At 39.5% G+C, this 25,947-nt stretch overlaps 1 protein-coding gene across 3 annotated transcripts in view; it reads left to right on the top strand.

The window, feature by feature from the left end:
* Positions 1-7,170: 7,170 nt before the first annotated feature.
* MLLT3 (MLLT3 super elongation complex subunit) overlaps positions 7,171-25,947 on the top strand; it is a 285,909-nt gene continuing 267,132 nt past the window's right edge. Inside the window, exons 1-3 of one of the 3 annotated variants that reach the window (XM_047064917.1) lie at positions 7,171-7,374; positions 7,795-7,868; positions 8,784-8,964. In XM_047064917.1, coding sequence (XP_046920873.1) covers positions 7,866-7,868; positions 8,784-8,964 — 184 coding nt within the window. In that variant the 5' untranslated portion in view covers positions 7,171-7,374; positions 7,795-7,865. Of the gene's footprint in view, positions 7,375-7,648; positions 7,869-8,783; positions 8,965-25,947 lie in introns of those variants that run through there. The other 2 variants (XM_047064901.1, XM_047064909.1) reach the window with 2 other exon arrangements.

Here is a 25,947-nt window from a genome sequence, read left to right as displayed (position 1 = left end):
TTGTCTCCCTTTGTAATTAATATGTAATCTGTGGAATAATACAATGAGGCATTGTATCATTGCGAATAATGTATTTTCCAAAAATTTTCACTTCAAACTTTCAGCATATGTTGATAAGCCTTGGCTAAATCTATTCCAGCCTTGGTGTCTACAAAAGGATACTTTTTTTTCTAATTCTAACATTCCCTTTATATATATTAACTAGCTAGTATTTTTCTGTACACAGAACCTTTTGTTTTTACCAGCTCCTTGTTTTTTAAGTATCTTTGTGAACTCACAGATTCTTTTTGAGACCATTCGGAGCCCTTGAAAATGAAATTTTGATTTGGAAGTACTTTTAGTACTTGTTTGTGACCTTAGTAAATAATTTCAGTCATGTTTTTAAAGTAAGAATTACTGCCAATGTTAGGATTAAATCTTTTTCCTTTTAAATCTTTCTTTTTTCTTAAACAGAGATACAAATAAATAACAAGAGTTAATTGTTGTATGTTTAATAACATCTTTATTTGTTGTAACAACTTATTAACTCTAAGGCAATAATGAAGTGCCTTGACATAAATGACAGCGTTAGAGGCATCCCTATCTGTATCCTGATTTCAAAGGACCAAGCACAGTGGCTGACCTTCAGTGGACAGCCAAAAGAAATTAATAGAATGCGTTGAATTAATGATAAAGTCAAAATGTCAAGGTCATGAAACATAAGGCAAAAGACTGAAATAATATATATTGAAGTTCTACTTGTATAGAAATAGGTAAATTTCATTTGCTACTCTTAAGTGATTTTTAAAATTTATTTGTATTTATTATGTGTTATTATTTTTTAAATGTTTATGTATTTTGAGAGAGAGCTAGCACGAGTGGGGGTGGGGCAGAGGGAAAGGGACAGAGAGAGTCCCAAGCAGGCTCTACACTATCAGCACAGAGCCCAGTGTGGAGCTTGATCCCACAAACTGCAAGATCATAACCTGAGCCGAAATCAGACACTTAACAGACTGAGCTACCCAGGGGCCCCTTTTATTTTTTAAAAAAATATTTATTTATTTATTTATTTATTTATTTATTTATTTATTTATTTATAGCTGGGGAGAGAGACAGAGGGAGAGAGAGAATCTTAAGCAGGCTTCATGCTCAGCACAGAGCCCAACGCGGGGCTGGATCCCACTACCCTGGGATCATGACTTGAACCAAAATCAAGAGTTGGATGCTCAACCTACTGAGCCACCTAGGTGCCCCCATAAGTGATTTTTAATTCCCTACTACAACTTGAAGTTTTCCCTACATTGCTACCACTACATTTGAGAAGACAATATTTTACTAACTTTTCCTTATCTGATTTCATAGAGAATACATAATAGAACTATAATTAACAATAGCCTCTAGGAGTTCTTTTGATTCAGCACACGGGTAAATGAATATTCTTTTTTAAAAAAATGAATATTCCTTCTTCCCTATCAATTTGTATTCCTTCCTAGATCAATAGTTTGTTGTTGTTTTTTTTTTTTTTTTTTTTTTGTAAAGCATTCTACCCCTGGGATGACAAATTGTTTAATAACAGCGAGAAAGTGGGTCTAAAAGAGGTTGGATGGACTAGTATATCTGCTTTCCTGCGAGAAAAAGCTATGAATGGAAACTGGCAATTAGATACAGTTACGTGCATTTTGTACAGTTAAAAAAAAAACTGACTCTAACATAAATTAACATAAAAAACCCCTACATATAAATTGTGTCATTATAGATTAGCTACAAAGTGGATAATATAATCATGGATTATTCAGAGCTGACTTTAAATAGTTTAACCCAACTGGGATACTTGATCCTACCAGAAGGTGGTAAATCACTCACTTCTTAGAGGCTTAGTACTATTTTGAAACCACTGTCAGACCATTTAATACACGGAAGGGAATAATTTCTTCTTCCTAAGTTTCTTTTGCAGTTTTAATTGAAGTTTGGCCTGTCAGTTCATAAACCTCATATGTTATTTTTCCTTTTTATTGACTAAGACAAAGTATAGTTTATGGTTTTAGGACAAAGTGATTATTTTAACTCTCCATTCATAATACGTGAATGGGAGAAGTGAAATCATATACGAAAACAGACTTTCCACTGAAAATCAAGAAGGTCAAATCATTATGTAAAAAGAGTTAGGGAGTTAAGCAGTAGCCTTTGAGAGATGCCAGGGATACATAAAGATATACCAAAATAATCGACTTTTTAGATTGTTTTACAGAAAGTACTTTCAATTTAACATGTATTTTACCTATAAATATTCCACTGGGGTTCTTGTATATATTAGGAAGACGTTTTCAATCACACTATATCAACTGACCTTCAATATTTATCTTGTTTCATATTGTTGGTCTTACATAACATCCTTGATTAATTTTCAGGCCTTGAGGTGCTATTTTTTGAATTACGAATACAGCCTACTAAATTAATAAATTATTACTGTGGAGGCACTCTTGTCTTCTGAATGTATAAGTGCATTGCTTAAATTACTCTCAGGGAATAATTTACACATGAAGAGGCTCTGGGTGTTAAAAAAGCTTTGTGTATTTCTTATCACTAGAAATAGTCCTAGACTAGGTGCTTAAACGGATATCAAAGCAATTGTTTTTTCAAAGCAGTAATGATTCGTACTATTCTGGGGTTCCCAATACACTGCCCTAGAATCATGAATTAAATATAATGTTAAAAATGTAACGTTTTGAACCAAAAATTTCCATAAGATACAGGGATACTGTCTCAGCTGAGAAAATATGCTCATGATCTTGAAAAGGCTTAGTAAGCTTTCTTTCATTGTGGATCTTGTCTTAAAAGAGCCGCAATAAGGTGCACATAGAAAACACTTCAGATCAAGGAAAAGGAAATTAGGACTTGGCTGCTGTTGCAAAAAGATATCACTGCCTCTCCCGCCTTACTTAAGTATTAACTGGTGGAATTGAGGGCAATGACTCCTGGCTTCTAATCTTGTGCTACTATTTTTCTTGCCCTTCGGATGTTCGTGTCAAAGTTGTATGTGGCTTGCTTATGTGTGACACATAGCTCTATCCCAGATTTAGGTACTAAGAAATTAAAAAAAAAAAAAAAGGTTTTGGTGACACTTCTCCCCTGGGTTATAAACTCAGTTACAACAGGAAGCCTGTCTTTCTTACATTTTTACAGCCTAACTCTGTGCCTGGCACATGAAATGAGCAAAATATGGTTTTGGCGAGTGAACACACAGATAGAGTACACAGAAAAAAGTGCACTATTACAAAAAAAAATCCTTCATTATTCTGAGTCTAATATTTATCAGATATCTGGTTAGTGTGTGTCCCATTTATCTATTTTCCCGCCGATGCATCTTCTTCCCTTTGCCCCCAGATCTGTACAGCAAAGGATGAGCAATGGTTACTTTTTATTGATTTGATTATTTGAGCTTACGAGTAAATAATTATCACAACAAATAAACAGATAAAATCCTATTAAGAAGCAACAACTGCTCCTTAACACTCTAATTACTCTAAAGGACCTCTTGGGGGTGCCTGGGTGGCTGTCGGTTAAGCGTCTGACTTCGGCTCAGGTCATGATCCGGTGGTTCATGCGTGAGTTCCAGCCCCCCTGTCGGGCTCTGTGCTGACAGCTCAAAGTCTGGAGCCTCCTTCAGATTCTGTGTCTCCCTCTCTCTCTGCCCCTCACCCTCTCAACTCTCTCTCTCTCTCTCTCTCTCTCTCGGTCTCTCAAAAATAAATAAACATTAACAAAAAACATTTTTAAAGGACCTCTTTATATTGTGCCAGAAACATCCAAACTGGCCTCAACCTCCACACTAAACAAAGCTATTGTAAATAAAGTGCTGGAGCCCAAATGATGGTCCAAGAGTTACGGTGAGGGTGGTGGTTGTGACCAGGAATTAAAATCTATCCCAGACACTGTCCTTTTTTATTCTTCATCAAGCATTTTCTTGGAACGTTTATTTATTTTGAGAGAAAGAGGGAGAGCGCTCAGAGTCTGAGCAGGGGAGGGGCAGAGAGAAAGAGGGGAAAGAGAGAATCCCAAGCAGGCTCCATACTGTCAACACAGAGCCCCACTGGGGGCTGGATCCCACCCCTGGTAAGATCATGACCTGAGCCGAAATCAAGAGTCTGAAACTCACGTGACTGAGCTACCCAGGTGCCCCTCAAGCATATTTGAAATGACAGTGTCAATTGCTTTTCTGCTCCTCAAAACTAACCCCACAGAGTTTTGTGTTGTGCTATATATTGCAGTATGAATTTTGGTAAGATAGTTGCTTTTTGGATAAATAGGTGGCTTTATCCCTAAACATTTCCATGAAAAGAAATTTGGGTGGGGAGGGGAGGAATATTTAGTACTAAAGATTTCTGTCTTAAAACTTACTTGCAAAATATTTTCTATAATCGCATTGTCAAGTATTCAAAAGACTTCTCACATTTGTACCTCATGTGAAGTGCAAAGATCTCCAGATATGCTAGACAAAAATTAATCTGATGTTATTCCTGTTTTGATTGATTTTAATTGATAGCCGGCTTGTTAGAACAGGTTATACACAATACATTGAAAGACTGGCATAAATTCCTTTGCCCAAAAGTTGAATCTAGAGTATTCAGGATTGTGTTTTCTTTCTTTTTCTCCTCCTCCTGGTCTTTTTGTTGTAAAGAGGTCACGTAAGGACGTTGGTGGAAGGGCTCCATGCGCCATCTACTGACCAAATCTATATTTTCAGTGTCTAGAGAATGAAATTTATCCCTACATTCGGTGTTTAAAGCAGTCTTTGGGATAGGAGGGGTAATGGGAAAAGACCCTCTTTGACTCTATGGCTTATTGGTGACTCCTGGAATAATATTAATTCAATGAACACATAGTTCAAGAAAGAGATATCAGCCCCTCAGCGCAAAGACAAGTTACAGAGAGAATCACAAGAAAGTCTGCTGCCACTGGAAGAAATTAGCCAAGCTCTAAGGCCAACTCCAACTTACAACTAGATTGTTGTTTTTCACCTGTGTGTTGAGCTACACTCACTGCCCAATGGTTGCTGCCTTACAGGAAATGGCTTTTGACTAATGACACATCCAGATAAACATCAGTTCCCAACCTGATAATTCTGAAGAACTTCTCTGTAATTTAATTATTTCATCAAAAATTTAATAATGCATAGCAAGTAGGTCCTCCCTTCACCCAGATCCTAACACACAGCTTGTCCCTGTCTATGTAAACTTAGTCCTGATACACACACACCTACACATACACACATACAAGATGATAGGCATCTATGTACCTGTGGGTCAGTTGAGAAATCTAAACCCTTGGATTTGGATCAAAATGTTTCTCCCCTCGGTCAATCGTTCTCTCCACTCTATCCTAAATCCAAAAGAAGGGTGGTAGGAATTGGGGCCCTCAAACCAAAGTTTCCTGGGTTGCAACTGGGGAGAGGTCAGAGCATCAGTTTTAGTAGTTCAACTCACTGGAGTTGGAAGGTTGGATTGAAAATTAAAGTTGGCCTGAAGTGCTCCGATCTGATTCGGGTTCTCTTCCTGTCAGAAGGTGGGAGAACTGAAAGCTACCCACCACGGCTCCAGATGCCCCAGGTAACCTCTTTCCCTATTCCGCTCCCGCTCTCTTTATTGCAAGAGCTGAGACAACTTGCTTTCGTGGTTTAAAGAAAGAAAAGAAGAAAAAAGCAGAAAGTTGAGGGAGAAAGACGAAAAAGAGGCACATAAAGAGGGAAGGCAGAGCGAAGGGAAAAGAAAGAATCAGAAAGAAGTCGGGAGACCAGGGAACTTGGGGAAAGAAAGAAGACAAAGACGGCGAGAAAGGAATGAGGGCTAGGAAGATGCAAGGATTTTTTTTCAACGAACCGGAGTTACACCCATCTTTCACTTTCAAGTCGATCGTCTAGATCTTATCCGTTTCCTTAGTGAAGGTCGTCCGCATTGCTAAAGGAAGCTAGTCAGTCCTCCTCCCCCCGCCCCACGCGTGGCTGCGCTGCTGTATCCCCAGCCACTGAGACCCAATCCATCCCGAGTGGGAACGTTTGCAGGAGGGCGACTCTGGGAACACTCTTGCGACTGGTTGTCACCCGGGAGCCTAACCGGATTAATACCCAGAGTTGGATTACGCTGGCTGTCACCAATACGCCTAAAGATTATAATCCAATTTATGCACATTACAGCCAGTATTAACTTTATCTGCTATTTTAAGACTCCCAGTTGCCCCGCGTGTCCTCAGAGGACAATCCTCCGCGTTCTGATGCCACCCACCAGGCTGTCCGGAGGGGAAACCTCCCGAAGAAAACAACTCCAAGCCTGGTTCCTGAGGGTCTGCAGCCGGTACTCCCAGGTGTTTTACCTTCACCTGGGCACCGCTGCGCGATGCCTCCCAGCCGGGGATTACCAAAGCGGGAGGAGTTCCCTTGGAAGGAAATAGCATTTTTGTTCATTTCATTTTTGAATTTTCGGTGGCGGTGGCAGAAGGGCGGGGAGTGGGAGTGGTGGACGGGTGCCTGTGAGTGTGGATGGGGAAGGGGGCCAGGGGATTGTTGCCGGTTTTAACAGTCTCAGCGACTGCTTTTTGATGTTTGTTTGCAGAGTGGCACTTCTCTCGCTCTTTCCTTAAATAAATTTGTTTGGGCGTGAGTTCTTGACTTCCCAGCACAAAACCACAAAAAGACGGGGTGGAAAGTAAAAGAAAGCCCCCTCCCTCCCCCGAGCGTGCTAACGCCGAAGACTTGATTTAACACCCCTTCTCCGGCTGCTGGGGGCTCTAGGCAGTGGCTACATTCCAGCAGTTTTAATCCGTTTTTTATTGTAGGGCGGGAGGAGTTTACACAGGGCTGGGATGGCTCCCCAGCTGGCCGCTCTCCCCACTCTAGCGCCCCCTCCCCGTTCTTTGCTCCACCCCCCCCCCCCCCTCCGGTAGGAACCTGTTACTTTAAGCCGGGCGTTCCAGTGTGGCGGTGCGGGCCGCCGGGTTTCGGGAGGTGGCCGGTGATTGGCTCTTTCGAGCTCCCCCTGGTTTGCTCGCTCGGCCTCCCCGCGCGCTCCGCCCCGCCCTCGCGCCCTCCCTCCGCCCCGTAAGGCTCGGAGCCCCGGTGTTAGGCGCCACGGCGCATGCTCCGGAATCTCATCCTCTGGCCCTGGAGCTGCTGCTGCTGCTGCTGCTGCTGCTTTTGCTTTTGGGGCTGAGTTTAATAAGCGAGCGAGCGAGCAAGCGAACGCGGGGGGAAAAAGGCAGAGAATGTCCGCCATCTACCCTCCGCTCCTGGGCGCGCTCTCATTCATAGCAGCCTCTTCATGAATTACAGCTGAGGGGGGCGGGGGAGGGGGGTACCACACAACACCCCAGCAAACCTCCGGGCCCCCAGGCATGGCTAGCTCGGTAAGTACATGCAAAAAAAAAATAATAAAAGACCCCCCCCCCCCTTCCCCGCCTTTCCTCCCTCGCCCTGCGCCGCCGCCGCCGCCGCAGCCCAGACAGCGCCAGCGCTCCGCGGTTCCAATTAGAGAAAGGTTGGTACGGCTTGCAGGGAGCTGCCGCCTCTCCCTCAGCCTCCGCTCCCCTCCCTCCCTCCACCCCGCCCCCCCCCCCCCCCGGCGCGCGCACACACACACACACACACACACACACACACACACACTCACACGCTAACACACTCGCCCCTCCACCCCCCCCCCCGCGCCTCCCTCTCTCCTCGCCTCTCTTTGCAATCGCAAGAAGCGCACTCTCGCTCACACGCGCGCACTCACACACACACTCACACGGTGGAAGGAGGCGAATAATAACTCAGCCATATTTCAGCCGCCGCCGCCGCCGCCGGGAGCCGCGGGCACAGTCCGGGGACGCGGCGAGCAGCCTCGGCGGCCGCTACGATGGTGCGTTCTCCGCGGCGCGCGTGTGTGAGCCGGAGTGTGCGGGCTGACAGCGGCGGGGCCGCACGCAACTTTGCCCCCGCGCCGGGCTGTGCGCAGTCGAGCCTCGGCGGCTGTCCGCCCGCCTCCCTGCCTTTCCGAATTTTATTTTTTGGGGGAGGTGGGAGCTACTTTGGGGCCACTTTGGCTCTTGGAAGTGTGTTGCGGGGGCTCTGTTAGGCTGGCCTCGCCGATCGCGTGGGGCTTTTCGCTGGGGGGTGCGGGGTGCCTTAAGTTATGGATGCTTCGGCGTGTTTTCCTGCGGGCGTGTGTGTGTGACGACGTCTCATTTTTGTTGTGCACGAACCCAGTGCTAAGAGCACGGGAGTTTGTGCCCATCAGCAGAGGCTGCCTGTAGTTTCCATTCCGCCTGGCACAGCGCTCCACACGCACGCACACACACACGTACACAAAGACTTCCTCGGCGTGTGCCTGTCGCCGCGGCACTTTCAGGGAGGGGGCTCGCCAGAACCCCCCCTCGGGGTCCCGGCTACCTCCCTTCCCACGCCGGGAAACCGCCCCGGCATCGCCTCCTAATTGTCTTCTAATTTGTTTCCGATGCATTTGTTGTCGTGCTCGTAGTGGCTTGAGTGAGCTCTCCCTCTTCCCCCCGACCCCCGGACCCCCTTCCCGATTGGGGGTAACATTCCGTTACAATCCCTGTCGGCGTGGATGCTGGGCGCCGGGCGGGCCGGGTGGGGTGTATCTGGGGGTGTGGAGTGTGCGCGCCCACGCGCGTGAAACGTGGATGCAGAGGGCACCGCCGTTTCCTTTTATGTGCGTTTCAAGAAGGAGGAAAAAAAATGTCAGGCGCAATGTTCAGTGTCGAACGGTCGCCTTCCTGTTGTTCACGGCTGTCTCTCCTCCCCCTGCCCGCAGTGTGCCGTGCAGGTGAAGCTGGAGCTGGGGCACCGCGCCCAGGTGAGGAAAAAACCCACCGTGGAGGGCTTCACCCACGACTGGATGGTGTTCGTGCGCGGCCCGGAGCACAGTAACATACAGCACTTTGTGGAGAAAGTCGTCTTCCACTTGCACGAAAGCTTTCCTAGGCCAAAAAGAGGTAGGGCTCGAATACAAAAGGAGCTTGATCAAAAAATGTCTTTGCTCGCGGAGGAAACAATCGCTTGGCCCGGGCGGTCCCCCCTGCCCCTCTCCCCGCCCCCCGTCCCCCCCCCCCCCCCCCAGCGTCGCGCTCGCCGGCGTCGCCTCGGGACCTGGGTGCGCGGCGCCGCGCTGGCCAGGTCCGGGCTCTCGCCCGCGCGCGCGCCACTTCGGCTTCGGGAAAGTCACCGCAGAGAAAGGACCGTCAGGTGTCGAGTGTTTATTCATCCCAAGCCAGCCCTCACCGGTCCTCTGGGGTTAGCCGCGGGTTCTGTGGGAAGGTGCAATTAGTTGTTGGGTTTGGAGGCGTCGGGGGGTGGGGCTGGAGGGAACAGACAGCTTGCGCCTTTTTTTTTTTCCTAGAGAAATTGAAATTTACCTGTGTTATTAGCAGGGAATGCGTGGGATGTAGTTATTGTTCCGTTTTGGGAAGTCGCCTCTCCTCAGGGTCTCCTCTGCCTTCCTCTCTGTGAATTAGGCGGGAGGTGCCCGTTGTCACTGATTTTTCCTTTCGTGGGTTAATCACCCCCCGCCTCGCACCGTCAGCATTTTAATGTTTAGTCGGCGGAGGGGCGGGGGGCTTACTCGTCCCTAGCCCCCAGTGGCACTTGACTGCTCATTGGATTTTTGAGCAGCGTGCCGGAGTCTCTGCCCGATGTGATCTGCGGGGAGGAGGGTCCCTGCAAAGGTCGAAGCTAAGTTTCAGAGGAACGATGTTTGTCCTGCCTTCTTCCTCACTTCTTCCCCACCTTGGTTTTTAGCCTTGGTCTCTAGTTTGCATATCCTGCCCAGCCTCTCGGGTCCCAAACACTTTCCATACAGGGCAAGACAGTTTTGAAAAAAGAAAAAAACAAAACAAAACACTGGAGTGTTATTTTGAAAGAAAATTTAAAGAGGGTTTGAGAAATCCTGATGTCTATTCCCTTCAGCCTCCGGAAAGCTACTGTCTGGTTGTTTTAGTTGGATTAGTGGAGGTAACAGTACAAATACAATAAGGTGCTTTGTTTGTGAGCAGGTTTATTTATCTAACTCGACACAATGGTTAGTAGTTATCTTCCATTTGATCCGTAATCTTTATTGGCATCTAGAACTCCTGCAGTTTCTTAGAGTAACATCATAATAAATCCATTCTGCTTAGAGCTCCTGGAAATTATTGAACATTGAGGAGCTGAATAAAGAAAGGAGCAATGCTGTGTGCCTCCGAGGTGGCAGAGGTTTGTGTTGATGCTTATTTTTTGTTTCCAGAGCTCATGCAATGGGTTGTAGGACTGTATGTTTTGCCTTTAGTGGTTTGTTTTATAGCTCCTCCTGAAAACTTGAGCAGTCGAATTTGTTGGGCTTTGCTGATGGTTAACAAATGAATCCAGCTTCTAATAGAAGGGTAAGACTATGCATGGCCTAGAGGAAATAACATTTAGATTTTGTTAGCATGTTAGATCAAAATACAGCCAGAGTTAATTTTCCTTCATATTTCCTCAACACTGTAATTAGGATGAGCGTCGTCAAGTTTCTGTCACTGTTTGAGGTTGGGTGTGATGCTTCTTGGAATCTCGCTCTCCCTTTTCCATGTATGTATAGAGCCACTGCAGAGGAGTTGAAACAAAAGAAACCACCTTCTAAGATCCCTGGTAGCCACCATTAGGACTCCTTGGCTGCCACACACTTCGAGAGGGAATACATTTAACCAAAAAAGCAGTGTTTACTATATTAGGGAAACTACGTCAGTTGGCAGAAGATGTAGCTCTTAAGATAACTTTGTTTAGGCTCCTTGGCAATCAACAAATTGGCATTATGAAATTAAAGATGACCAACCTCCCCGTATTTCACCACTGCTTCCCTGCTTCAGTGTGTGAGTGGGGATGCTCCCCTTTATTTCCCATCCTGAATGATTTTCGGTCCAGCCTGAGGGAGCATGAGGGTGCTGGCCCTGCACAGCCCACACCTGGGAGTTGTTGCTAGGCGTGGTAAGCCGCTTGCTAACACTGATGTCTCAGACGTCTCTAGCGAGAGATGCCTGCTTGCCGGTTGGGCTCTTTGGTTTTTATTTTCAACTGCGGAGTTTCTTTATGTGGTCTATAAGCCATTGTTTTAAAATGTTTATTTTTGGATTTTTATTTGTATGTGTGCTTCCCATGATGTGACAAGTCCTGGGAAAAATGCCAGCTTACATAGCCCAGGAGAGACCTTGTCATACTGTAATTACACATGATTCAGATTGCAAGAGAAGGTTTCTCTGTTCATTGGGAATACTTAGTTGTAAATTCACGTAACACCAAACATACCACTTGATCCTGGGACTTATTTTTTGGCTTATAACGCCTTTCAAAATGATAAGAATAAATAAATACAGAACAAGAATGCCAGACATGGCTAAGTCTACTCCTGTACCTTTTAAGGTGCTGTATTTGCTGTCTTATAGATCTGTAAGTGAGAAATTGGAAATGGAAGACACTGCAAAAATGGCTTTGTGAAAAATCTGAGTTGCAGGGTATTCAAAAGAAATGCACATACTCCAAACTGTAAATGGCTATTAATAATGGCAAGGTAAATCACTTTCAGTATATACATTAGTTGATAAACGGAAGTGGACCTTAGCACGGAGGATGAACTGCTCAGCCACGAAGATGGATGAGTCCTTAGTTTGGTAAATCTTTGGTTTGGAAAAGCAAATTGATTTTCAGGTTGATTTCCTTTATTCCACAGTAATAGTATGAGAACTTGTAGAGGAAGAAATTAGAGTATTTCAACTTGTTGCCTGATGAGAATTACATGTACCGTTTCAGAATTGAGCTAATTGTACTTGAATTCATGTGGGTTTACTCTGTCCCAAAGATGGGTTGGAGACTTGCAATTTAAAATTACTAGCACTGAGTCCTAGAAGAGAGATTTTGATGAAATGGTGAAGCCTGGAATATCCATTAGCTGTTACAGAATAGGCAGGTCAGAGTCTAATGCATTTTAAAACTATCCACTTGTAAAAAAAAAAAAAAAAAGACTATATCTTATTTATTAGTACCAAAGATTTGTAATAGTCTGATATGACTGAAATGAATAGTCACATTCAAAACATTTCATTTAAAATATTAATGTTTTCATTTTCAATATGATGGGAATTTGAGTGAACTTTCTTTCCAATTACAGCCATCCTTACTATTGCAGTCTGTTCCATTGACATTTATGATATGAAATCTGTTGCTTATTATTTTATGTAAGCTAATTTGGCCACTGGTATGGTTTGATGGCTTTTTATTTGTAGCCCTAGTCCTTTGAGTGGGCAGATAAAGCATAATAAATCCCCACTTACAACTTTGATTTAAATGTTTGAGTCCAGCATTACTGTGTAGTTCTGATTTGTGTTAAACAGTCTTCTGAAATAATTTGGATAACTTTTTATCAGGGTACCTAAAATTTGAGGCCGAACTAGCTGAAGATATTGCATGCACCTGGTGTGTTTCCTCTTCTTAGGTATTTCAAAGGTTTCAGAAAAAAAAAAAAAAAAAAAAAACAGATGGATGACTATACTGATATATTCAGTGAGTGTTAGAAGATTTGGGTAGAGTTCTGTATGGAATTAAGATGACTGGTGAGAGCAGTTCTACTACTTGGCATTTTGAAGCAACATACAGCATAATTTTCCAAGGCACTTAAAAGCTGAATTATTGGAGGCAATCTCCTATGCTGTTAGTGGGAATATAAATTGGGCACGGACATTTTGGAGGGCATTTGGCAACATCTATTAAGGTTTTAGATGTTTATACCCTTTGACCCAGCAATTTTACTTCCAGGGATTTTCCAGCAGATACAGCTTTGCAACTGCACAAAGATACAGTGTATTTCTTGTGACTTTTTAAACAGCAGAAATTGGGAAGCAAGCCAATTAGGGGACCCCAGCTGGGTTCACTTAAATGATGGGGATTATCAAAAGGGGTAAATATGTTTGTAGATGGAGGAAGATCTTCAAGAGATATTAAGTGAAATAAGTCAAGTTGCTAGATCAGTGTGATCCCATTTCAAAAATATGCTTATAGAACTAAAAAGGGTATGTGTGTATGTGTATAAATAAATTTTGGATGAGTGGGAACCCAGCTCTTACGGTGTTGGCAGGGATGGGAGGTTGTTTTTGTAGCATTTGATTTTTTTTTTTTTGAAAAGTTAATTCCATATATTTAAAACATTCCAGTGAGCACTCATTACTTTTTAAGACTAAAAGACAAAGAGTAAAGACCCAGTGTAGAACTATCTTGGGTAGATATTGCTGCTCCGTGGTGAGGAGTTTGGGTTAGGAATTACAGCCTTGTATTCGAATGCTGGCTTTAGAGACCTCTTGTGTGCTCTTGAGCAAGTCATTTCTGTGTTTTCTCACTTGTGTTCTCATTTGTGTTCCTGGAACGATGGAAGAAGAGGACCATTACCTCCTAAATTGAGGAGTAAATATGAATCAGCTGTTTTCCAGTTTATTGGTCTTCGGACCTCTTCAGACTCTTCAAAATTGATTCCAGAGAGCTTTTTCCATGGACTTGTGTCCATTAATATTTACTCCATTAGAAACCAAACCTGAGACATTTAAAAAGTTATTTATTAATTTGTTGAAAGATAACAGTAATCAACCCATTATACGTCAGCATATAAATAGCATTTTAATGAAAAATGAGTATTTTCTAAAAACGGGAGTGAGAAGTGTGGCATTCTTCTACTTTCTGTGTGTACAAATCTTTTCACTGTTGTGAAATAACTGGCTCAGCTTGTGTGTCTCTGCATTCAGTCTGTTGTGTTCTCACACTTCATGGAGCCCCTGGAAGACTGCAGTACACTCGTGAGAGCATGGGGGAAAGAGGCAAAAATGTCTTAGAGTTGTGGTGAGAATAGCCAATCCCTGGAAGAGGTTTTGGGGATCCTGGGGTCTCCAGAATACACTCAGAGAACCGCTGGTATCAGATATTCAACGTAGAACCTGGCACAGATGAGCTGCCCCATTAATATGTGGAAGCTGATTTTTTAAAGCCACAGTTGATGTTGCTAATAAAAACATTTAATGGAAGGAGGAAAGATCAGTCTTCCAGAGTACTGGCCTGGTTAAGTTCCATTGTAGCAATTATCCAGCGATTTTTTTCAGAAAAGGAGAATCCAAACTTGGCTTTCAGGGGATGCATTTTATAGTTAATATCACTGTCCAGTTTATGGCATATTATTTGTATAATGCAGAAGCTTTTGTATCTCTTATTTTAGGTGACCTCCTGTAGGACTGTCTCTGTGAGGTAGGACAGGGCAGGGGTAACAGTCAGTCTCATAATTTTACTTTAAAGATTCCTTGTTCTTTGCTCTTGGTTCTTTGAAGTTTCCTTCCAGTGGTCTTCCCTGGGCCAACCTTAGCCCTTTCGTTCTTTTTCTGGTCATCTATTACAGATGATTCCTACTACTTAACACAGCTTTTACAGTTCTAAGATGTGGAACTTCTTCCTTTTTTTTTTTTTAAATCTCTCGGTGACTTAAGTCCTCAAAAGAGAACTTGGAAAGCTTAGATACTTGGGAGGGGAGGAGCTATACACAGTTGCACCAACGACTTAGTTAAGGATTCTGTGTTTACTGAACTTCAGACTTTAATCTTTATTAAATTTTGATCTCTGAAACATAATGTTTCACACTGTCCTGATGGAGATAATAGAAAATTCTATAATTGTTTTCCCTTGGCTTTTATACTTTCCTTGATTTTAGGTTTTACTCCTCAAACAAGAAGCTACCACGTAGAAAGAGAAATTCTTTTGTCTCAGTAATACAAGTTAATATTCTTTCAAAACATTTTGTTTTGTGTGTGTGGCCAGAGTGTTTTTAGTTCATCCTCTTCCTCATAACATAGATTTTAACGCTTTAATCTTTTATTCTCTTATATTTTGTGGTTCTCTTTATTCTTGTTTATAGGGCTCTATTCATATTTGAGAATATAATTTGTCTGAAAAGAGTCCATTGATACTACAGATAATTCATGTTTTTTTTTAAACTTACAGATAATGTAGAAGATGAGAAATTACGTTGCACCATCGTACTGTACAGCTTTTATGAAGAACCCATGTATTTTTTTACATGCAGTTGAAAATGCTGTTATTTTTAAAATTTATAGATATGTGTTCATTATAGAAAAATCAAACCATAGATACATTAAAAAGTCACTGAGAATTCTTTACAGACAGCCATAATTAATATTTTAGTAAATATCTTCATATATATACATACACACGTATAAATATTAACCATAAATTAACATTAATTCACTCAACAGGTGTTTTTTTGGAGCTCCTATATGGCTAGATCACTTCTAGGAGCTGGGGATACAGCACAAATGAACATTCCTACCCTCATGGTATATGGTGAAATACCATCTTTTTAAAGCTGAATTTTATGGTATTACATTGAATACACATTTGTCATAACTTTATGTGGACATTGTTCTTAGTGTTAATTTGTTATGAATAATGCTATGCTGAACACCTTTGACATATTCATTTTTATAGTTTCGCCTATAATTTCTTGGTGTTAGATTTCCAGAAGGGAGGTAGTTGAGACAAGGTACACAGGATTGATTGATTGATTGATTGATTGATTGACTTAAAGGTACATAGATTTTAAATTTTGTTGTGCATTACCAAACTTCCTTCCAAAATGATTGTACCAATTTATCCTTCCCCAGGGGTTGGGAGACTTCTCCTTTCCCCACATGGTTACCAGTACTGGGAATTAAGTTTTGTTTTTTAATCTTTGCCAGTTTGTAGATGAAGCAATACTTCACTTTTATTTGCATTTATTTGGTTAGCAATGCTACATAGCTCTGTGTGTGTATATATTTACTATTTGTCACTTATGGTATGCCTCTTTTGTGCCCTTTTTGTATTTCTCAAAAAAAAAGAAAAAGTACAAGAAAATACAAAGGAAAGAATGATATAACAAACATTCAAATCCCCACTACCAAGAATAAATAAATGTTTACATTTTATCCTATTTGATTCTTTGTTTTGATTTTAGAGAATTAGGTATTATAGATGCAGCAAAAGTTTTTAAGTGCTTGTGAATCCTTTTTTTTCTAACTTTTTAGCCTTTCTTCCATTCTACTGATGCACATTTGCACATTTATATTGGTGCAGGTAATAGTACATTGTGTTTTAAAAATCTCCACCAAAAGTATCATAGTGGGTGAATCATTTTTTTTAATTGACATATAATTTGTATACCATAAAATTTACCCTTTGAAAGTATAAAATCCAGTGGCTTTTAGTATATTCACAAGGTTGTGCAACAGTGGCCACTATTAAATTCCAGAACATTTCCATGAGTGAATAATTTTGTGTCTTGCCATTTTCCCCCTCGACATTTTTGAACCTTACTACATTTCATGTGTAGAGAGCAAATTCATTACGTTTAGGTCCTTCTGTTTAGTATTTTATGGCAGGAATAGGTTGTATGCTTACTTTTCTGGTCCCCTGTTAAGGAATATATAGGTCACTTTCTGTTCTGTGCAGTGAACATCTTTGAATGTGTTACCTTTTACAAGTGAACAAGGTTTTGAATATAGGCCTAGAATTTGAGGTGTGCGTGTGTTTTCATTTGTGTTAGATGTTGTCAGATTGGTCTACAAAGTAGTCGTGACAGTTTATACTCTGTCAGGGGCGGAGTACTGTTTTCTCTACAGCTTTGCCAACATTGATTATTTTCAGATCTCTTATTTTTATATTTAGTTGAAATATGGTATCTTTTGTTTTCATTTGCATCTCTCTGATTTCTAATGGAGTTGAACATTTTCTATATGTTTATTGACCATTTGGATTTCCTCTTTATTGACTTTTAAAAACATCCTTTGTCTTTTTAAAAAAAGAAACTATTGGGATCTTTTGTCTTTTTCTTATCTGTAGGATGTTAGTCCTTTGTTGTTGGCGTTGAAAATATCTTGCCCCATTTTCGTTTCTTTTTCTTGTAGTCTGATGTGTGGTATCTCTTTGTCATACACAAGTTTTTAATTTTGTCAAATTGATCTATTTTGTTTTGTTTTCCTGTGTGGTTTTGGGGTTTTGTTTAAGAATATAATTTGTGGGCATGGTAATGTGCTTAACCGGCAGACTTCATACGTGCAGGACACAGGGAAAGGATTGGGGGAGACGGAAGAGAAAAAGGGGGTCCCTGCCTTCGATGTGCTTTTGTCTTCTGGAGCTGGAAAGGACCCTTGAGATTCTTCATCTTTGTTTATCTTCTTGTTTTACTTTTAACCAGAAGCCTAGAAACGTGAAGTGATCTTGCATGTAGATACAATGAGTCACAAATGTGCTGGTGTAAAGATAGCTAGTAATAAATGTGGTAAACGTTTACTTTTAAAATGGTGAATAATTATTCACTTATATTCGCAGACAAATGTTCAGCAATACTTACTTTTGTAGACATGACCTAGGATTTAATTAAGTGGTGGTAACCATGGTAGATGCTGTTTAAAAGGGAAAAGTTTTATAGTTTCTTTAAGGTAAAATCACATTTATTTTGTGGATTAATTTAAGATTTCCCTTTGAGATTAAATCATTAGGAAAAATTGTTACTGAATGGTAGGTATCTCCTGATAATCTGCCGCCTCCCCAGCCCCCCACCTCCCTGCCATGGTAGGATTGCAATGCCATGAAGGATCCAAAACATTGTTTTAAGAAACACTGTTGTATGATGTAATCCTTTTAACTTAAGTGTGATAAGTTTGCAGTGATTAAGGCTTGGAGAAGGCTATTATCATTGAATTTCTAAAAAGATAAGGCTAGTATTTGGGTGTGATTTAGTTGGTATGTAGTAGTTAACAGTTAACTTTTTGGATAAAATCAGTGCATCATCATTTTTTTTAAAGAAAATGATGGCTTATCTTGAACTCATTCTGAGGCCTGTTTATTTAAAATCATGTTCCTAAGTGATTATAAAGATGATCAGTTGAATTTAATTAGAGTTATTACCCATGTTAGAAGATTGATATTTTCGGAGCCAAATAAATTTTAAAATATTTAATTTTGCCAAAAGCAGATTTTTTTGCTTTGTTTCTTTCCAGCAGAAATCATTAGTTACTTATTTTCCCATCAATACCAGGCCAAATGCTGTGTGTATGTATTGATTTTAAAAAGCAAAATACACATTAACAATTTCCTAAAATATTAGTAAGAGCAGTAACCTACAGAGTAGGGAGAGTTACTTGCCTCTTAATGTATCTAGATAGAAATTCAGTGTGCATAATGCCTGTAATCTTTGCAGATAGGTTTTATGCCCTACTTCTTCCCTCTCCCTCTGAGGGTAGTATTGGGGGAGATTAGTATCAGATTATTCTAGGTACCTATTTATTTTGATAAACACTTAGAATATTTTGGATGTTTAAAAACAAGGTTCATTTGGACTCCTATTATCCATACCTTTTACCCCAAATACTTCATTATTATGAGTTGCTGAGAACCGAAAGGTTTCTTTGCATTGAAGAAATACTCTTCTATTTGACAAAAATTTTTCCTTTGTTTGATTTCTTTCCCTGTTCCTGTATTACAAGCAACTGTTGTGTGGTGACTCAGTGACAAATAGTTTAGGCTGTTGGGATTTGGTTGCTCTTGGTGGGATGGATTATTCAAAATGTTGACATAGCTCCAGATTTTCTTATCAGAGATGCTTGTTGTATGACTTTGTACCTATGCCCAGAAATAGTAACGAGCAGTAGGAAGTTACTTTCTCATCATATGAACACTGAGCAGAAGCATGTTTTAGGTCCTCAGTCAGTCCCCACTGGCCTCTCCTTGGATATGTATCTATTGTTCCTCCTATGTTGCATTAGTTACACATCAGATGAGATGAGACCTATATTCTCTCTGTGGGTAGTACTCATAGCTTTGATCAATGCAGTCTAGACATTGGAAGTTTTTGACAACAATGTAGATTTGCAAGTCGGAGTTTTAGAATCCTGACTTTAACTTCCACTCCCCTAAGTGGTAAATTATTACTCAGTGTTCTGAAAATCGTTTCTTCTGTACCTCTAATAATTGACTTTGTGTAAACAGAGCCACCACTTGAATTTAGCAGGAAACATTGTGTTAGCTTAGAATCACATTTTCTAGAATGAGCTTTAGCCTATGTTCTAGGCAAAAATGAATTTTTCTCCTTTCCTGTCTTTTCTCCCTTATTCTTTTTTTTTTTTTCCCACCGACTTTGGATGCTTTTTAAAAAGCTAGACACAAATTTGAGAGACTTGGCCAGGTCTATCACTGTTTTTACTATTTAATCCATGAAATACAACTAGCCTTTTAGCTTTAAAAATAGGAGTCAAATGTATTCCAGTAACTTGTAGAGCGGTATTTAGCAATGCAGCAGGGAAGGCTCTGGCCTGGACCCTAGAAGGGATGTGTTTGGATTGAATAAGCTCTGTGGGCTCTTCTAGCTCTGAAATATTATTTTTCCTTAGTTTTTTGTCTTGTTTTGTTTTGTTTTAAAGGATAAGCTAGGAGCATATCATGGATCTAGTGTTTTCTTAACAAAATAAGTGCCATTTATGAGATATCACCAGTGTATTGGCTATCATGCTAGACAATAGGTATGTTCTGATGTATTAAATTTCTTTTCATAAATGTGGTAGTTTGGAGAATGATTTTTTTTTTTTGAAAAAAGAAAATGTTGACATGAACTTGACTATATTGGAATTTTACCTTTTTTAATGGTGAGTGAGCAGTGCAGTGGGTATAAGACTTGCCTGCAATAACAGGGAAGTAGGGTAATTGGATAATTCGCCAAATAGGTGATTACGTTTTCATTATGAAAAGTTACGTTCTGGTAATATTGGTGCCATTTATACCAGCCATCGACACTACCTGTAGGTTGGAACATTCAAGAACTCAAGACACCCTATGTTTATTGGAAACTTCTTCCGCAAATAATGGCTCTTGATCAGGTAGGAAGGCCATTGGGTTTTCCATGAAAGTTGGCCGATTATTTTTTTTCTTCCCTATAATGTAGGCCAGACCTTGAAATTTTGTCAATTTGTTTTCCTGAAGCATTATGTTTCAGATAAGTACCTGTGTTTCTGTTGTCAACAGAATAATTGGGGACTTGGACTTATGTTATCATGTAAACAGGTTAAAAGAGAAAGTATGGTATATCAAATATTTGATCACTCACCATACCTTCAGGGTTTTGTGTTTAATAATTCAGATGCTTAATTGAAGTTGTCTTGAAAAGCAATTACCCTTCCACTCTTTCCTTGTAACTTGCTGCTTAACTTTTAAGGAAAAAAAAAAAAAAAGGAAAGAAATTTCTATTTATTCCAGCTTGTTAAAAGGAATTGTTGAATGATGCTAGAGCCAAGGATTTAATTATACGAATATAAAAAAATGCACAAATGCAGACGGTGTAAAGAGAGCAGCAAATAAATGAGAATTATGTTGTAAAGTCTATTCAGCTGGGAGTTAGTGCTACTTGACATAGTGTCTTTCTGTAGAGACTCTTTTTGGGGGTGGGGTGGGGTATTTTCATCATTGATTTTAGTATTTGATTCAGTCCATTTTCTTTATATCAGAATGGCCAGAATTATGCATTACTCACATTTTGAGAATTGTGTGAGAGATAAAAGTACGTGAATGAAATGAAGGGGAGAAAATGCTATAGCAAAATGTTCATAGAAGTTATCTCTGGGAGATGGGGTATCGGGAAATTAAAAAAAAAATGTCAAATTGGCTTTATTCAAAGATTCAGCACCCCATCTAGCAAATAGAAAGGAGCTCTCAGGAAATTCTTGTGAAATTTGTTGGATTTTTCAAACTTTCTTGAATGATACATATTATGTGAATATAAAACTAGATATTTAAGTGTACATATGGACATGTTTACAATAAGCTTTTTAGTTTTGTTTTTTTTAAAAGTGATCTCATTGAGAACATAAAAATGTCTTTCCCAAGGGACATTTTCATGTTTTGTTATTTGAAATTTTAGTCACCTTGTCATTTTGAGTGTTTTCCTTTAATAGCTCTATAATATATGCACAAATGTTTCATAAGTTGATTGTAAGCTTTAAAGAGAAACGTGTAAATAATACTCGTACCTTTCTCAACAGTGTTGCTGTGTTGAAGTTTGTAAAATTAATCAGATTAACCTCATTTATAAGTACATGATTCGTGTAAGATATTCTTTGTAACAGAAAGGCACCATGCTTAATATTTCAGTAGAGTATACATTTTTGGAGTACTAAGGAATGTTTTGAAAAGTTTTGATTTTTTTTTTCCCTGTGGAGTTTTGATAAGTATAACTTTGTTAACTAATACATTTATCTTGATGTGTAGTATTAGGACATTTTCCAGGGCCTCAATCTGACTTTAATAACAGACAGCAAACAAAAGGACTCTCATCATGTTTAGATGTATGGTAATAGTGTTAGAGATAAATAGGACCTATAATTGGAAATACAGACCCATTTCCAGTTTGTGTCTTTGTATATAGTTTGGAAGTTAAACTTACATTGAATTGGGAGAAATAAAAAGTACCCAAACGACTACCAAAACAAAGGCAAAACAAATGTTTGGGGCAGGGAAATTGATGCATTTTTGAATTGATGCATAAGCTCATAAACACAGACAATATTTTAGTAGGAAGACCGTTTTAATCGTGTTTCATGCATAAACTACAAAAATAACCAGAAGTTTTACAAAATGAAAATTAAAATGTAATTTCCTGTTTTGAATACACGACAGATAGATTAATATGAACATTCCTTAAACACAACTAAAAGAAATGATTTCTGCCAAATGACAAGAGTTAATTCTAGTAGTCTTAAAGGTCTCTTTACAATCCAAAATTTTATCTGATTCAGTCCATGATATTATGGTCTGTGGAAAACATGTTTACATTTTTAACATTAAAAAAAATAGCGATTGAAAGTGCTATGCTCAAATGCATAGCAGGACTACATGTCAAATAAAAATAAGTCTGTTTTCCCTTTGGTGTTAGATGCTTTTATAAAATTCATAAATGACAGATTAACTCCACCTTCGATGGAAAACACAAGACTTGACATTTGTGATCAGAGCATTTCTTTACTAGCTGCTGGAATAAAATTGCCACGTTAAGTTCCATTTGCTAGCATTTGGAGTAACATTTTTCATGGGCTTAATTCAGTTCTGCTGATAAGTTTTTATTTAACTATTTCTCTTCCTTTGGAGAGAGCTCTAAATGGGATTCCTAATAGTCTGGATTCTTTTCTTCAGGATTAAGAAATGTATGAAGATGAGGAAAATCTACTCTTTGGCACCATGATTACAACTCACAGTATTTGTTTCTATTTTTATTATTAAGTTAATTTGCAAGTATAGAAAATCACGTATGTGTTTTAAAATCTAGTCTCGCTAAATACTCAAGGGACCACGCTAAAGACTGGCGCGTTTGAGCAGTATGAAGCCTTGGTTTTGAATATTGCAACTTGTTAGAAATTCCAAATTTGGTACCAAATTAAATATACTCCTAGAATTTTATTATAGTACAGACAAAGCTATGGTAGACCAAGATAATGTATAAATGGCCCTTATTTGGAGCATATTTTGCAGTGAAAGGGGAACTGAAGGACAAGGTGTTCTCTACTTGTAGACTTGTAAAGGCCTCAGAGTTTTCTTTATGTTATTGTAGAAAGACATTATTTTTGCTTTGGCGTGCTTAAAACTAAAGGGCAAATGATCCAAAAGAATAATCTTGAAATTCAATAGCAAGAAAACTACTTGACATTGTGGGCTAGAGGCCAGCAAACGTGTTGCTTTCATTGAATGCGTGGGAAATGGGGCAGGCCTGGAATTTAAAGAGACAGGGTGCAGTACGCTAGAAAAGAAAAGCCCTCCTGTATGATTTGCTTAGTGGGAGAAAAAAAAAAATAGACTTACAGTTTTCTCTAAAGGATCTTTATTGGATCAACTATTTAAGACACTGAGTGAATTTTTTCCTAACTCTGCCTCCCATCTCCCTTAGCCCTCTTCTCTTGTCTGAAATTGGTGCCGGGTAAATTTGTTTATAACAGAGGAGAAGCAGCTTTTCAAATAAAAGTACTTTGTAGCCTGTTCAAATGGAGTATAATGTAATTCTCCCTGAAATTGAGCACTTATTACTTTGTTTATGTAGCTGTTTAAAAAGGGAGGGGAGGGTATGTATGATGGTGTGTGTGTGGGGGGGGGGCACTTACAGGAACCTCTGCTTTAGAAAAAAAATTTTTTTCCGAGTTTTACTCCCCCATCCACTCATGAATCCCCCTTAACCCCTCCCCCACCTCCCACAATCCCTCAATAAAATAGTATTTAAAAGACTTGAATAACCAGTCCTATGTACCAGCTTCTTGCTTGAGGCAATAATGTTGTACTATTTTCAATGGGTGGTCCTGAATCTCCATGGGAGATTTTACAGGCACTGGGCTCCAAGACCCACTAAGTGTATTATTTTGAACATAACCAGTTACATTCCTGAGCCATAGAGAATATACAGAGATAATTTTACATTATTGAAGTCCCATAGTTAATTACTTACAACTCAATTTGTTTAATTTTATTTGAGGAATTTATGGTTGAAATCTCTAGAAGTGACACATAATATTAACCCAGGATTTGAGGTTTCCTTTTTAAAACAAGTAAGCCATTCATACATCTGTCAATTCAGGAATACCCATTGGCGTGTATATTTTAATTCATAGGTGCTTTTTGTTGCTTTTAATTTTTCTCCTTTAGGAAACAAACACCTAGCAGTCACTTCCAAATGTTACAGTGTCGAAGTCCTATTTCTCTTACCTGAGATACTATAAAATGATGGGATCTGTTGTAATAAAAAAATATATCGGTAAATTTATGGTTAGTATCTTTTGCTTTTGGTATGTAGCCTAAATATATACCACCCTGAAATTTAACTAAAACTGCGTTGGGCCAAACCTTTGTGGAAACAGGACTGGAATTACAAATTAAATACTGGATTGAGATTGCCCTTTAGGGGAAAAAAATTGTTCTTTAGGAAAACTTACTTAAATAAAATTTAAGTAAATAAATATTTACTTATACATTGTAAATATTGAAATGGGGAATGTTGCAGTCATGTGCATTCCTACATAACTTAGTTTAAAGTGATTTTGGAGTTTCTTCCCAGTGTGAACCTATAGTTATTCACCAGAGTGATAACATAACTTTGTTGGGTCATTGATTTGATTTACTTTCTTGCCCTTATTTATATTCTTGAGAAAATTAATTTCTGAAGAATATTGGCTTTCTATTTAGAATACGTATATATAACTCCTGTGGTAGCTCTTTTCCATAGGCTAAGTAGAGAAGAGTTTAAGAGCAGGTACCTCAGATGTATTGGTAAAAGCCAGATGATGATATTTATGACGGGCCACTGGTTTTGTTTGTTTTAAATAACGTTAAGTAGTTTTAGGTGGAAGATTCTCATCTTTGAAGAACTGAATTTGTTCCTTGAACAAAAATTACTATGTGCTTGTTAGAGTTCATGTGTAAAATGGTGTGAATTCCATAGTTTTCTTCACTGATAGAATCAAAGATCTGGCTCACCAGTTTATGGCAGTGACGAAAATGTTTATCTTTTCTTTTTTGTCTTTCTTTTCTCCTTCCTTCCTTCCTTCCTTCCTTTCTTTCTTTCTTTCTTTCTTTCTTTCTTTCTTTCTTTCTTTCTTTCTTTCTTTCTTTCACCTTGGGACTAGTCCTTGAATTGCTAAAAAGTTTTCCAGTAGTTTTTATAAGTGAGTTTAAAGAAGTGATAGCCATCTGAAGTTTGTCTTGTGTAGCTAGTATTTAAGAGTTATTAAGATTGTCTCCACATGAAAAAGAAACCGCTCTCACGGTTATACATGTGAATAAAAGTTAAAGGTTGGTAAAAATTAGCTTGTCAAGTAAACTTTCTGACTGAGGAATAATTTTGTTTTCATTATCCGTTCCCTTGGCTGAAAATGAAATAGAAACGATCTGGTTACTAAAGACCAGTGCTGTATTGGATCACTTCCTTGAGCTTTTGCTATGATCGTTCAAGGCAAAGTTAGACAGCTGCTGTAGATTTGGCCAGTGGCCTCACAAAAGACGTTGTTTAACCCTGTTAGTTTCAGACACTATCATTGCTACTTTGCAGATGTACTTGCTGTGTTAGATGGGAGCCTCTGTGATTGTGGTTTGAACTGCTGATTTAGAAGAAGGTGGTATGGCAGAAAATGAGTGATTTTAGCACTCCATTAACGGTACAGTTTCATGTCTTGGGATATGACCCATCTCAGCGGTTTTGCTTCTGTTGAGACAGATTTAAAAACTTCAGCTTAGACTTCCCAGTTAGACTTTGGATCTTTGTACCCCCAGATGGTTAGGGAGTTGTGAAGCTTGTGAAAAGTTGTGAAAACTGAGTTTGAATTAGAATCTATGACAATTGGATCTTTAAATTTCCTTTTGGGGACTTGAGGTCCAGAGGAAAGATCCAGTCATTGACTTTAAACTCTCATTTTGGGTGTCAAAGTACCACAGTGCCACCCACTCCTGAAATTGATGTCGTAATGTTAAAAATCCTAACGATATTGGGTTCTTTTTGTATAACGTGTTTGCATTGTTGCCATAGGTTTAAAGGGCAGGGAGATCCTTTATTGTTAAGGCTGAAGAAGGCAAGATTTTGAAACCTACTGCTACGTGATTAAACCAGTGTGTTTGCCCCGAGGCTGCAGTCATTCACTCTGAATTCATAGTCTCAAATTTGGGATTCTTTCTCTGTTTGAAAATAATACTTCTTAAAATTTTTAAGACTCCCTTTGCCGCCTCACGTGAAAGCTACTGAGGCAAATTATCAGGGTTAAGATTGTCGTGCAATCAAGACTGAAGATACATTTCAGTATTTTAAAGAGAAAGTTCACAGCCATTTGACATAAAATTTTACTGGGCTTTTCGTTAATCTGAAATAACTG

Source organism: Lynx rufus, unplaced genomic scaffold (assembly GCF_022079265.1).
Source record: "Lynx rufus isolate CCGP_SWC_20201006 ecotype Redwood Valley unplaced genomic scaffold, mLynRuf1.p SCAF_10, whole genome shotgun sequence".
NCBI lineage: Eukaryota > Metazoa > Chordata > Mammalia > Carnivora > Felidae > Lynx > Lynx rufus.
This window is presented reverse-complemented; position numbering and strand designations above follow the sequence as displayed.